The following is a 14,632-nucleotide window of genomic DNA, read 5'->3' as shown; positions in this document are numbered from 1 at the left end:
TGCAAATTCAAACTATTGAATCATCTTCAACAGGAAATTATAATGTGAGAAAACCACCGGTGAATTTAAGGCCGCGTTCTATACAAAGTGTCACGCAGAGTAAAGCGTCGAAGTCGTCGGCACCTCGCGTTCGTTCTGCCTCTACCGGCAGAGACAAAAAGTCCGAGCTCCAGGCCAGATATTGGGCTTTTCTTTTTGGAAATCTGCAGAGATCGGTATGTTTGTTTTCGCTATGTTTGCTATCAAAGAGTGTAAAATTAATTACATTTCAGGTTAATGAAATTTACCAAACCGTTGAGTGCTACGAAAATTTGCCTTCATGCCAAGAGGCGATTTTGGTGCTAGAAAACTACATTCGTGACTTTCGGGCTTTAGCGGAGTGGTTTAAAGTATCCTGGGATTACGAAGCGACCCCTTTGCCTCAGCGTCCGCATTCTTTAGCTTGGGAAGTACGAAAGAGCAACCCAGCACCCCGTAAGCATTAATGAACTAAAATGACTGTTGTATTTTGGTTATGTTTTAATTTTTTCTTTCTCCTTCAAGGTGTTCGTAAACCTATTTCCAGTCCAGGGTTATCTGGGAAATCAAGTCCAAGTTTTTCTGGCAAGAATAGTCCAAACCATGCATCCGAGGAGCAAAGCGTTAGCAAGACCTCTCCTAAGAAACAGTTCAGTTCAACGGAAAGCCTTGGAACTAGTCGAAAAGGCACCGGTATAGCAAAAGTTTGCGTTCTGAAGCAAATTGGGCCATGTACAATTGAAAATGGTACTTTAGATGGAATAGGATTGAACATCGGAAAAACTTTTACGACTGGAGAGAATTCCTTCGATGAGGTGGTAGTTTGTAACAGCTTAGAGAATTACGTGTTGAAATTGGATCAGTATACGCAGACGAATTTAGATGATGAGAATTTAACACTAGCGGAATATTTGGAAAAGTATTGCAAAAATGAGGAATGTAACATATTGCCAGGAGCTGAAGTGAAGGCTCAAGCTGAGCAAGTATGTAAAAGTGGCGAGGACAATCTTCAAGAGAATAAGAAAATTTCCGAAGCAGGGAAGAACACGGAAAAAGTAGATCCGTTGGTGAAAAAGGCGGTTATACCAGCTGCAAAGTATGCCACTGTCGTGAATAATGCCGTTAAACCAACACCGCGTCCAATTTTACAGAACAAACAAAGTTTACCGTCTAAGATTGTGTCAACTAAGATACTTAAAACGCCTTCAACTATCACAAATAGCATTCGCTTATCAGCTACTATGTCCAGTTTAACTCAGAGTCAAACAAAAATTGTGCAACTACCAACAAAGAGTGCCACAATCTCCAATATACACTCTGCTGGGATGAGATCCGGTGCTCGTCCGTTAGTCAGTTCTAAGAACAAAACTATGCCAACTAATGCAGCTTCAAGACTTTCAGCTCGTTCGAAAACCATGATTGAAATTAATAATCGTAAAAATGAGGTGAAACCAGCCACTGCGTCTTCCAGGCTAACTTTCTCTCGAAAGATGTCTAGAGATGACATTGACAGTTCAACCTCAACTTTAAAAGCGAGCACTGATAGATTGGGTTCTCGGAGTTCGATTAACGAATCTATGAAAAATCGAACTCAAGGTGGAGCACCCAGCACCAGCCGTCGTTCCGAACCGAAAAGTCTCCCATCGGAAACTAGCAACAATGACGGATGGTATACGGTCAAAACCAAACGGCGTTCCAGCCTTCATTGGGCTACCCGTTTCAATCAACCCAGTGGCTACGCGAGCTTGCCCTCGCTTTCTTTATTAGATGAAAATACTCCCGCTGAAGAGAGCGAATCCAAACTATCCACTGAAAGCATCAGTACACAGCCTAAAATGCAACAAAAATCATCCAAACCGACAACTGTTTCGAAATTGGCACTAGAATCAAAATCCAAAACGTCATCTGTGGTTAACGTAAAACCTAAAAATCCTCCCTGTAAACCTACTACTGTTTCAGTGCCGAAACGACCTACAACAGCTCCAGCAGCTACGAAAAAATCCAACCTGAATGGTGCATCACAATCAACACAAAACAAACCAACGATAGCGGCTACAACGAATAGAATGGCTGTTACTAGGCAAAAGTCGGACCTGACTGGGTTAAAATTAAAAACTCTACACAAAGAGTTTCTACGTAACGAAAAACTTAAGCTAAAACCCTCATCTGAAACGGAACTAGATAAGACGGATGAAGCAATAACAACGTCTAAATCACCCCCGTCTCAAGATGCTTCACTGCAGCATGAGGATTTGGTTTCCCATCTTAACAAAGTGGACATGAACATCCAAACTAATTTGGTTTCTTCAACAATCCAGAATTTATATGCGAAGTGCTTGGAATCATCGGACATACATGACGAACAAGGTTACGGTGGCGGTATTGCAGTTACCGACAGTGGCGTCAAGCCCGACCACCAGCCGGACATTAATCTGTCAAGTTGTGATGAACTCGAAGAACGAGAAGACATAGAAAGCGACGAAGATCAACGTAAATTGCTGGAAGAGCAGGAAAGTTTGGAGGCTCAGATTCGAGAATTGCAAAATTCGGGTAAGTTTAGATTTTCCTGTTTAAATCGAAATTTATCGTTTTATAAGAAGGATAGTGCAGAGAATACACTGTTACAACCAAACTAAAAAAAAGACATTTTAATTTTTAGAAATCGACGTTGATACCGAGACAGACGAGACGGATTGCGAAGCTATCATTGATTTGGAGGATAATGATGGCACTGCGGAAAATTTAGAGCCTATTAGTGTGAATGGTTTGATCGACGAAGACGAAATGACCCTTGAAATGCGGTACGAATCGGTACTGGCTGGTAAGTAACATCATCACTATTTTTCACCAAGCACATTAACCCTCTCTTTACCATGGTTACTCTAGAGCACCATAGGTTTGGATGCAAAAAGTCTTCAGAAATATTTACCAATCCTACTCAAAATGCATAAATATGTTCTTGAACAACCTGTATATTGTTCAAGAATATATTCATGCATTTTGAGTAGCATTGGTAAACATTTCGAAGGACTTTTCGCATCTGAGCCCATGGTGCTCTAGAGTAACCATGGTAGAGAGAGGGTTAAGGTACCATTCTGTTCCCGTTATAGAAATGTCCTGGGTTGAGCGCGCACAAACTTTGGCCACTTTGCAAGCGCTGGTCGCCAGGCACCCCGGCAGAGCACAACAATTGCATGCAAAACTTTCCAGTCCATCGAGGAGAAGATCATTACATGAGACATTGAAGAAGTATCAGGCAAAACAAACTCGAGCTTTGGAGAAGCGACAGGCCTTGCAGAAAGAGAAGGCACTCAAAATTCAACACCTCCTAGCCAGAGTGGAAGACGTTAAAACAGCCAAGCAACAGTTGATTGAGAAAAAGAGGATGCGCATGGAGGAAAGATTGCAACGAGCTGCTGAAAACCGTACCCAATACCTGAAGGACAAAATAAAGAAAGCACATGACGAAGAGGAAAAATTGAAAGAAATTGCTTTCATTAAAAATCTAGAAGCACAAAACAAAAGACTAGATTTTATTGAGTCTTGTAAGGAACAGGAAGGTCGGTTGCAGGATTTGGAAACCGAAAGGCAAAAGCGAGCCGAAGAAAAGGCAGCCAAAGAAGCAGCAGTTGAACGAAGAAGGCAGGAAATTGAGCAAGAACGACAAAAAAAGCTTCAGATCATGAGTGAAAATCGTAGGGAGCGTGAAAAGCGGGTTGGAAAGATGCAGGAGCAGAAAGAAAAGCAGCGACAAGCTCTGGCAAGAGAAAAAGCTCGTGATAGGGAAGAACGGCTTCTTGCTCTTCAAGCGCAACAGCAAGCCACTACGGAAGAATTACAGCGCAAGATAATACAGAAGCAGCAAGAGTCAGCCCGTAGGCACGAGGAAAATATCGAACATATTCGGCAACGAGCAGTTGAGCTGACTATACCGACTAGGAATGCAGATGAGGTTAATTCCAACAAACAAGACCAAGAAAATGATGATAATCTCAGCGTTAGTGATAAAAGCAATAAAGATAACAATAACGCTAGAATTAACAAAAAGAAGTTAAAGAAACTGCGTCTAAGAATGGCTCAGGAAGCAGAAACTTATATAGCTGAAATGCAGCCTTTAGCACCGCAAATACGAAAGCAAAGTCAAGTGCCGAAATTACTTGGCACTATCGTTAAGGGTGGTGGTCCACTGGGAGTAGAACGTCCTCTTGGTCAACTTTTACGATTAATGGCGAAGGCGGAGGTAGTGGATTTTCAATCTATGTGGCTTTTGGATGGGCTGAAAACGATTGCGGATCTGATTCAGACTGGAATGGAACCAAACTCGGAAGTTTCCAAACGGTAAGCTATTCTAGCTTCTTATAGTAAACAGTCACTACGACGTATTCATTTCTTTATAGGGCGGTCGTCATTTCGGTGCAACTCTACCGTAACTCGTGCTCTCTGTGTCCGCAAATTTCCCGCCATGCTATTTTGGGAAATACAATAACAGTATTATTAGATGCATTGCAGATAAGTTTGAAGGTAGGTACAAAGTAATCCATCGGTTTCAGTACGGAACAATAATACCAGCTGGAGGTTCGCCGCTACACCAACAGCTGTTGAATTATTTCTTTGCATCAAAATGTTTATGCAATCGCTAGTAAACAAGGAAGTGCATTAATCATGAGAACTGTGCCAAGAAGTATTGCTTGCGGTAGAGACTCTTTTCATCGTCCTGTATGCATATTGCACGATGATTGACAGATTGCTTTAAAGGGGTCTTTCAACATTTGTAAACAGTTTATACGTCTATGGTTCTATACCATAACAATCAGCTAGGTTAGAAGATTGAAAGCGATCTCGCATCGTTTGGTAATATGGTTTTTATGCGATTGACCATTCGATTTATACCCTTTAGTATTGAAGTCAGCTAGAGTTCTTTCACTAAGATCTAAAACAAATTACGTTGATTTTTGAGATTGCTTATCAATTTTAAGGGAAAGTTCTCATGACCGAACTGTCTCTGTGATTTTAAAGTTTTTTCAATATGTAGAATGATCTTTCTATTCTTTTTCTTTTACCGATAAGTAGTATTCTCATCCGGAAACCGCATGTTTGGACAGTACCGTGTACAAATTGTTATTTTAAGATAAGTTTTGTTCTTGTTAAATTCAAAAAGATGAGCTAACACCAGTATGGCACTAAAATCCACTAACAAAATAACAGAAAATTGAGACATTTGTCATAAGTCTCTACATATCTCTCAAGTTAATGGTAGTAAAAACAACGTAGAGGAAATATTGTGTAGGTCTCATTAAGATGGATACTCAATGAATTTTGTTTTGATGACTATTTTAGTTTTAATATTTAAACTTGGAAAAGCATTAAAATATTTCTATTTCAGCAGTATGAAATGTACAAAACCCTTAAGCAATAATTCGAATCTTGCAACTTCAGCATACCTCAGCAATATTGACAAAAAATAGGATGAAATAACTGCGAGATTAATACCAGACTTTTTGTTAATCTAGTGGCTTGAAACAACAGATAAAACTTTATTAGATTCATAGAAGTTACCTTCAATTTCATATTCGAGTTGGCCCGAAATTCGTCAATAATTGAAAATTACTATTTATGATTCGTCGTACAACTCCATCTGTATAAAAATACAGTTATACCTCGATATAAGGCAACTTTATTTTTATTTTCGTTACGTTATATCGAAGCAAAAAAAAATTTTTTTTTAATTTATGCGAGAATGTTAATGGTTACTCAAAGATGCGCGTAAATCTATTTTCCATAACCAATCAGTATTTTTAAACCTTTCTTATGCCCATTTAGAAATATTTTCAGAAGCAAAAAAATATTTTTTAAATTGATACAAGAAGTTACTCAAAGATGCGTGACAACCTGTTTCCCATCACCTATCAGTATTTTTAAACCATTCTTATGCCCATTTAGGACAATTTTCAACAATCAAAAAAAATTTATTTGATGCAAGACTGTTGGTGGTTACTCACAGATGCGCGAAAACCTTTCTTATGCCCATTCAGAGAAAATTGCTACAAGCAAAAAAAAAATGTTTATTTTTAATTAATGCAAAACTGTGAATTGTTACTGAAGGATGCGTGCAAACCTAAGTCCCATCACCTATTGGTATTTTTAAACCTTCCTCATGCTCATTTTGGACTATTTTCGCATTGGTTTCAAAACTTACTATAAACATTTTTTTGAAGTAATTTATAGCCCAAAAACAGTTGCTGTATCATTTATTTTCGATTTCAATACATTTTAAAAAGTTACGTTATATCGAGGTAAAAGTTACGGTATATCGAGTTACGTTATATCGAGGTTGCCTTATATCAAAGTATGACTGTAATGAAAAGTGTGTTAAACTATAAACAAATTTTACTTTCCTTGAAGATATCAACAAACTCAAAATGGATCCAATGTTAGAAAACAGTTCCTGCTAACATTAAAACACACCTGAAAATTTTTCGCTGAAACCAGCCCACTAGGTTGTCGTCGAGAGCACCCCCTCGACGATGCCAGCCCATCGCAGTCTATTGACTTTTGGCAAGAGTGCAATGGGGTTCTCTTTTAGCGGTACGCGCAGCTCATGGTTAATGCGACTTCGCTATTCTCCGTCGTCTTTTACTCCACTATAGATAGTCCGCAGCATCTTTCGTTCGAAAACCCCCAGTTCGTTTAAGTCCTCTGAGAGAAGCGTTGTCTTGATTCCGTATAGGACCACCGGTCTTAACAGGGGTTTCTGCAGCGTCAACTTCGTACGTAGGCGCACTCGATTCCATCGAAGTGTCTTCGAAAGTGAAAAGGCGGTCGCCAGTGACCCCAAATATACGAACTTGTCGATCAACGTGGACTTGTCTATTATCGCCGTCTACAGAGAGAGAGAGAGAGAAAGACAGAAAGAAAGAAAGAAAGAAAGAAAGAAAGAGAGAGAGAGAGAGAGAGAGAGAGAGAGAGAGAGAGAGAGAGAGAAAGAGAAAGAGAGTTGAGAGAGAGAGTTGAGAAAGAGAGTTGAAAGGCTAAAGTTGTTCTCCTACCCTAAAGTATCCTAGTTTCAGTAATAAATATGCGATGTGTTTCAAAGAACCGCATCTACTGAAATGCGTTCGTTTCCTGGAAGATATTCGGGATTGGTAATAGGTAAATATTTAAATACTTAGATACCCTGGGGCGCGGATGGTTTTTCCTTGCGCGTCGTTCGCATAGGATCACGTCGTTTGACAAGAAAGGTGACAAAATAACAAAAACATTCCATTTATACGCAGTCGAGATGCAGATATGAACTCGGTCTCGGTCATACCGCTTAGCCAGGGATTGCTCGTGCGTTGCTTTTATCGTGATTAATCTAGTGACTATGGAATAGATACTTTTCAAAAAATCGCGTCTGCTTAAGTGCGTTCCCTCACTCGAGAAAAATCTTGATTGCTAATTTGCAGGTATTAGACCACTTGGACTTGGCACGTCGCTCACATAAGTTCACGGTGTTTGACGAGAGGGATACTCATCGTCTTCGTAATGAGTTAACTTCGCGCGCAACATTATCGGTTTGGTTACGTACCATGGTGACACATACCTTTCCTTTCCGTCGCAGTCATGGAAATGCAGAGGCAAACTCGGTCTCCAACAACAACGACTGTTACACCTCCTTCCTCACCCTAACGACCGTAAGGACGTGGCCGGCGCCGTTATTGATCTATACAAAGCAGAAGCTACTGAATTGTTGTACACTGAAGATGGTAAACTAATCCCAAGTTGTTGTGATTCTTTGTGCAACTTCACTAGCTCAGATTTATCACGGAGGAGCAATTACGAAATATGCGGTTGTCAAGCTCAAAAAAATTTGAAAAGTTGTTGATTTAATAGAGTCTACACACCCACAAAATTTCATTGAGGCGCTTTACTACCATACCTAAAGAGCTCGCTCCGTTTTTGCCGGTGCCTTTGTTGGCTACAGCTTTCTGTTTTCACAGCAAACTTCATGAACATCGGAGGCTGGTACTTTCTAGTTCCTGTTCCGCTTCTGCTTGCTGTATCGTTATTCAGGTATCCATCAATGTACTTCTTCCCCCTGGTGCGTTAGGAGGTTTCCGTTTGCGTCGTTGCACATGCACATGACTTGTGGCACATGAACTCTGCGAGACTGGTTCAACTTCAGCTGTTGGTTTTTAGAGCCAGCCGTGGACTCCGTTAAGAACAGCTTGTGAGATTAATTGTATTGCCACGAGAAATAAAGTGACCGATAGAACAGAGCCTTGTTGGACTCCGTTCTCCAGTGTATGCATCTGTGATAGTTGCCCTGCTACTGCTACTTGAAACGCACGGTTCGATAGGAAGCTGGCTAGTATTTTGAATAGCTGTCCATTTCTTCCACGTTCGTAGAATCTCGTGCCTCCAGGTAGTGTCATACACCTCGAAAATATCCAGCGACGCGACCAAAAGTGTTCGTCTGTGTCTGGTAAGTACCTTTATAACTCTGCGAAATGCGAGTCAGTTCCATGACTAGACCGGAAGGCATGATGTCGTCTGTCGAGTCGTTCATTTGCTTCCAGTTCCGTAGTCTTCTGTTAACCTTTCTTTCGAAGACCTTGGATGGGCAGATTTTGAGCGTAATGGGTCGAAAAGCTGCCGGTCCAGTTTCGGTTGAGTTTGGCTTTGGTATTGGAATAGTCATTCCAATCCGTCCAACTGATCGGAAAAACACCGTTGTGCCAGGTTGAACAGCTCCAAAAGTGCAGTTTAAATGATGAAGAGAGCTGTCTCAGTATTAGATACCCAATTGGGTCGGGGCCGGTGGAGAGACTTCTCCCTTTGTCGAGTGCCTAGATGAGTTCACTGAGGATAAAATCCGTTTTGTATTACTTACATAGCTTCTTCCTTTATTATTCAAAATGATGTTGGGTAGCTGAAGGTTGCCGACCTTTCGTTGTAGTGGTGAGTCAATATTTCAGCAACTTCTGCAGGGTCGTCAGATGGACCTGATAGGCTTCTGATAGCTTTGGTGCTATGGCGGAGTTTACCACCCAGTGTGTTGATGCACGGCCACAATTTCGTCGTCGAGCTTGTAGGAGAGATCTTGGCCACGAAGGTTACCAATGATTGCTTTTTGGCGTCCCGGACAGCAGGGTCTCGAGTTTTTTCGGGTCGTCGTCAGGAAGCCGCCGCAGCGGCACCGCCTTGAAGCCCGTCTTTCCGCTTGTCTGTGGGATGTTTGCTTTCGCTGCCAACAGTATTCGCTCTACCAAGAAGTCAAAGTTGACTAGAGCACCCGGTCGGATTGACACTGAGGTTAGCGGTTCGCACTGCGTCCAATCTGCGCGATCGTTAAGCCATTTTTGTCTCTCCTCAAATGACCAGCGTTTTTTGGAAATTTTTGATAACTGATGTGAGATTTTTGTAGATTTGAATAAAATAAACTTTATTGCTGGTGATTTTTATATTAATTGGTTTAATGAACCGAATTCGAATCAATTGAAGCAGTTAGCAGATTTTTTCTATTTGAGACAAACGGTTTGTCAATATACAAGAATTTCCAGACATTCTCGTACATTAATAGATCACGTGTTTTCAAATTTTGATAAACATTCTTTTACAGAGGCCGATTACAACAAACAGACCATGAGACAATTTGTGTTTTTATTGAGAATGACCCAAACCGTGGTGATAAAGTAAAGATAAACTGCTGGAATAGACATTCGAAGCAAGCAGTGTCTCAACTTGTTTTAAGAAGCTTGGATTTTGAACCAATAACTGGTGATTTGGACAATAAAGCAGCTGTTCTTACCAACACACTGGAAGAATGAACCAATAGTTTAGTTTTTGAAAAACATGATAATTTGCAAGATGCAAACAGCTGGTACTCTTTAGATCTTTTGCGTTTAAAACGAAAAAGAAATAGGAGGTACAAGTTATTTTACAGAAGTAACAGTACTGATGATTGGGGCGCGTAACATGTATTCACGGTCCTTGAAAAAGGCACGGTGTGAATATATACAGCGGAAGATTGATCAACATCAAAATAAAAATAGCAGCAAACACTTATGGAAAATTAAAAAAAAACTAATACACTTGGTGTACCGCAAAGAAGTGTTTTAGGGCCCATTTTGTTCATTATTTATATTAATGACATGAAGCGAGTTTAATTTGTTTGCCGATAACACTGTACTGTTCATTGCAGCAAAAAATCTAAACGATTTTGTTGCACTTTTGAATCTAGATTTACATTATCTGGCGAACTGGTTAAAATTTAAACAGCCTAAATATTAGTAAAACACAGTACTTGATTATATCTTCTGCCAACTCCAGACCAAACGTACACATTGTAATTGATGGTGAGACGATTGATTGGGAAAATGAAATAAAGTATCTTGGAGTTTTTATTGGTGACAAGTTAACGTTTAAGTCTCACATAGATAATGTCATCAAGAAAATGGCAAAAAAAAACAGCATCTTGTGCCGTTTGAAAAATGAATTGACTGTTAGTAGCAAAACTAGTCTTTATAAGTCAATCATTTCACCACATATAAATTTTTCCATACTATTTCTTGCAAACAATACACAAATGTTGAGACTGCAGCGCTTACAAAATAAAGTAATGCGATTAATATTAAGATGTAATAGATACACTTCCTCAAGTTTTATGCTGGACGCATTGCAATGACTTTCTGTGAAGCGAAGAGTTTATTTTTTGACAAGGATGTTTCTATACAAAATTTTAAATAATATGCTGCCTCGCTATTTGTGTGATCGAGTTGATAGAGGTAGTGATTTTCATAGGTACAACACTTGAAACACGGTTGATGCTAGAACACCACATTTTTTAATCGGAAGATCACAGAACTCTCTGTTGTACAAAGGAATTAATTTTTCCAATTCGATTCGAATACATGTTAATCGTTCAGCAACAATGGCGGAGTTCAGAAGGCTTTGTATTTCACACATAAATTCTGTTTTGTAGACATAGAATTTTTTGTAAATTGATGAAGAAAATTGTAAAATTTAAATATTTTTTTTAATCTGATGATGATGGATGTTGTTTCAATATAGTAGAGTTAAAAAAAAAAGAGTCGGCTACACATGTTTGAGCCACGCGCGCGTGGATTGACATAGACAATCTGGATATTGAGTACATCAGGTTTGAACCCCTGAAATCGAAACAAAAAGCATATCGGGTTGATAAGTTGCTTTTTAGTTAGTAATAGTATATATGCTGTTATTTTCATTTTATATATTAATCTGTTTTTACGATTTAGTACAAAGGGTTGGGAGAAAAAACTGAAAAGGCTTGGGTTTCCCTGTGGACTGTTAGAGCTCGTTATCGAGACTTGTAGTATCATAGGATCTCTCTCGTAGTTCTGGATCGTTTGCTAGAACCAATTCTGATTAGTTAACGCTCCTAAATGTTAGGTTCCATTTCTAACCAAGTCCAGATAATTTTCGGGTTGGAAACGTTCTGAATGAGCCTTGGATCAATATTATTGGAAAATCGTTTTTTTTTTTTTCAATTCTTTTCAAATTTTTGGTATTCTTTTGAAGGGTTACTTAGTTTTCCATCACATGTGAAAACGCCAATATCTCAGCCCCCCGATAAGATATCAAGGATCTTATTTCATGTAAATTTACGTCTTGAATCCCGCTTTTCAGTAAAAAATTCAGTTCTTGATCAAAAAAATTGTTATATGTATTTTGAAGGGTTTTATCTAAAAAAATATGAGAAAAATTCACTTTTTTGTGATGTGCCCTCTGTGAATCAAATATTTGAATGCGATGCTGAACTAAATTATGCAAAATATTAAAAAACAATCCCACAAAAATACAAAAATATATGGAAAAATGTAGGAATCGAACTGATTTGAAACAAGTGCGAAAGAGTGGTTTTGTAGCTTAAAAAGGTCATTTTTTCATAAATCTCGTTTGGGCAATTTTTTAGAAAGTCGAAATGTGTTACAAAAATGCTATAAATAACATTCTCTTTCAATTTAGGGCTGAGCACCTTGATTTTTTCAACATTGATTTTTTTTTGGGACAGCCTACGTAAATGCTTTTTCGAACAATTTCTCACATTTCATTTTGTGACCAAAATTCCACTGATTTGATAATTTTTGAATTAGCCTTTTTCAAAAAGATGTCTTGAAAATATCTGGTAGGCAAAACTGTTGAAATTACGAATGTTACCGAACTCACAAAACTTCACTGAAATCTAAAAAGGTCAAACTTTAGATGAATTATTGTGATATTCCTCGATTAGGAACCCATAATACTAGGACATCGTTCGAACAATTTGAAAATCTGATGATCGCTAATCAAAAAGTCTGCAATTTAACATTCCGTGCATTTAAGGAAAACATCAAATTTTTACTATAATATAAACATAATTTCGCATTCAAAATGTAGCATAAGTCATTTTATTAAGCTTTGGATTTTAATTACGAAACTTCAGCTGCATCAACATGTCAGTTCTAAAATTTCTAACACACGGGAGGCTCATTTGGTTATCCTTTCATTAAAAATTCTCTTTGTGCGAGTGCGTATGCATACAAATCCTGCATGCTGAAATGGAAGCTTAATGTAGATGAGTCGTTTTTATGGAAACATTCCTAATTAATTAAGGAAGAGCATGAAAAACTTCTCGATTGCGAATTTTGGTCGCGCCTCTCACCCACCACTTCTGCAGACCTCTTCGATAAGTACCCGTACGTATTAGAATGCAGCCTCTATTCGTAGCCAGAAGTCAACTCCATAGCATATGATGGGTCGCAAAACAAACCAATATTTAAATTACGACGACGAATGAAAGCCATCAAACTGCCAATAAAATCATCGCAAATAAACAGTGCATTTCACGCCCGCGAAACCGATAGCCTCGGGGCAGTGCAACGGGAGGATGTGTTTGCATGTGCGAAAGGATGAGTGATGTGATCATTTCTGTGTGTCCGTTATCAACGCCGGTATCGCCATAGCAGTCGACGCAGAGGCACTAAAAGTGGTGTTTGGCTGGAAGCTCTCCGATTGGACGGTGGTCATTTCTCGCTGATGGTTCTCGCTTTGAGCCGTAGTTTCAACAGACTCAACACTCAACGGGTTTATGTACAAACTTTTAACGTGCTTTAATGCGATTGTCTAATGAGTACGATAAAATTTAATTTCCATCGCGTGTCGATACAGCGAGCAAACGCGAAACGAATGGGAGGAAATGGGCTGGAAAAATGAGCAAAAAAATTAAATTACATTAAAATTCGATGGTTCAGGTTTGTATGAAATTTTTGACTTAAGTCACACATTACGGACTTATAGAGCCATCAGTTACGATCTGCTTGCAGATCTTTATCTACTAAGTTAATGTTTAGACGTTTGCAGATATTTTAATGCTGCTATGGGAAACGGCATTTAATTTGAGAATACGATTGACAATAAAACAGCATGCTGTAATGAGTCATACAATGCATTTAAAATAATATTTAAAAGCTTTGGTGGTTAGTCCAAGTCTATATGTCGTTGTACACCAATAACCGATACATTCTTTGCTTGAACGTACATTAAAGGCACGTCTGTCGCATAACTTGATTAAATTGGTTAGTCGTATAATTTGTGTGTTTTAATTTAGCTAAACGATTGCTGTATATGTTGGCGATTTAATACTAGTGCAACACATTGTATGTTTTAAAGTGCTTCTAACGAAGTTCTTTACAATTTATTCGTTAATAGCAAATACTATTTATTACTGCACATCTATTAGAATAGAATCCAATTAACTAGTTTGTATCGCCCGATACAACAAATATGTCCCCACTTACGCTGCTAATAGTTAACAGTTCCCAGTTCAACTTCAGTTGTCAACTAAACACCGCTCAAGCAAGTGTTGTGAAGATCGGATATTTATCTTGTTGTGACGTGGCATTACTTTTCTTCAAATGATATAAAGTACGTCTTCTATAATTCCTAAATGCCTATTCATGCATAAATAAGTCATAACACTCAACACATCAAGACTACCAGCGCACCGGGGAACGTGGGCTGCCCTGGAAGGATCTCCTGTAGACGTTTTACACCCATTAATGTAAAACAATCGTAAATCCGACCGCCGTCGTTTAATGTCTCAACACTTTAGCTGCAGCTCGAGCTATTCAACAAACAGGGCGGACACTCGAGCAAATCGACGACGGCGGCACGCAGGCGGCCGGCCGGGCCTACTTCACTTCTCGATTTACCTTTCCCTGCAACCCCCCCTTTACCCTGTGTTGGTGAGATCGGAGAGATTCCTGTTTGGTCGTAAAACGGACGCAAGCTAGCGGAACCTCAACTTCCTTCATAAACACGTCGTAATCCGCGATGCGTTTTACTTTATGTATTTTTGCATCTTTCCCCTTCGGACATCGCGATGGGTGGACAGGATGTCTGGATGAAGAATTTGCGCAACGTTTCGACGAAGCTGTAAAATACCCCCACTTTTTGTAGCTCTCGCGATCGAAGTAAAATCCTAATGGATTCATGTGCAGATTAAAAGAATTGTCTAGATTAGACTTCACTTTTATGTGGTTGAAATCTCGTAAAAATCATCTTTATATTCGTGTCCGGTTCTTGCCCGCTTTCACTTGTCCTCCCCACCCTG

General features: G+C 39.2%; 1 protein-coding gene across 3 annotated transcripts in view; it reads left to right on the top strand.

The window, feature by feature from the left end:
• Positions 1 to 14,632, top strand: part of LOC129727740 (S phase cyclin A-associated protein in the endoplasmic reticulum) — a 165,586-nt gene that overhangs the window by 750 nt on the left and 150,204 nt on the right. For all 3 annotated transcript variants that reach the window (XM_055685864.1, XM_055685862.1, XM_055685863.1), the window contains 6 exons: positions 34 to 215; positions 273 to 474; positions 544 to 2,568; positions 2,678 to 2,839; positions 3,129 to 4,356; positions 4,416 to 4,539. In XM_055685864.1, coding sequence (XP_055541839.1) covers positions 34 to 215; positions 273 to 474; positions 544 to 2,568; positions 2,678 to 2,839; positions 3,129 to 4,356; positions 4,416 to 4,539 — 3,923 coding nt within the window. The remainder of the gene's footprint in view (positions 1 to 33; positions 216 to 272; positions 475 to 543; positions 2,569 to 2,677; positions 2,840 to 3,128; positions 4,357 to 4,415; positions 4,540 to 14,632) is intronic.

This window comes from Wyeomyia smithii, chromosome 3 (genome assembly GCF_029784165.1).
Source record: "Wyeomyia smithii strain HCP4-BCI-WySm-NY-G18 chromosome 3, ASM2978416v1, whole genome shotgun sequence".
In the NCBI taxonomy this organism is placed as follows: Eukaryota; Metazoa; Arthropoda; class Insecta; order Diptera; family Culicidae; genus Wyeomyia; species Wyeomyia smithii.
The sequence above is the reverse complement of the archived record's forward strand: the minus strand, read 5'-3'. Positions and strand labels throughout refer to the sequence as shown.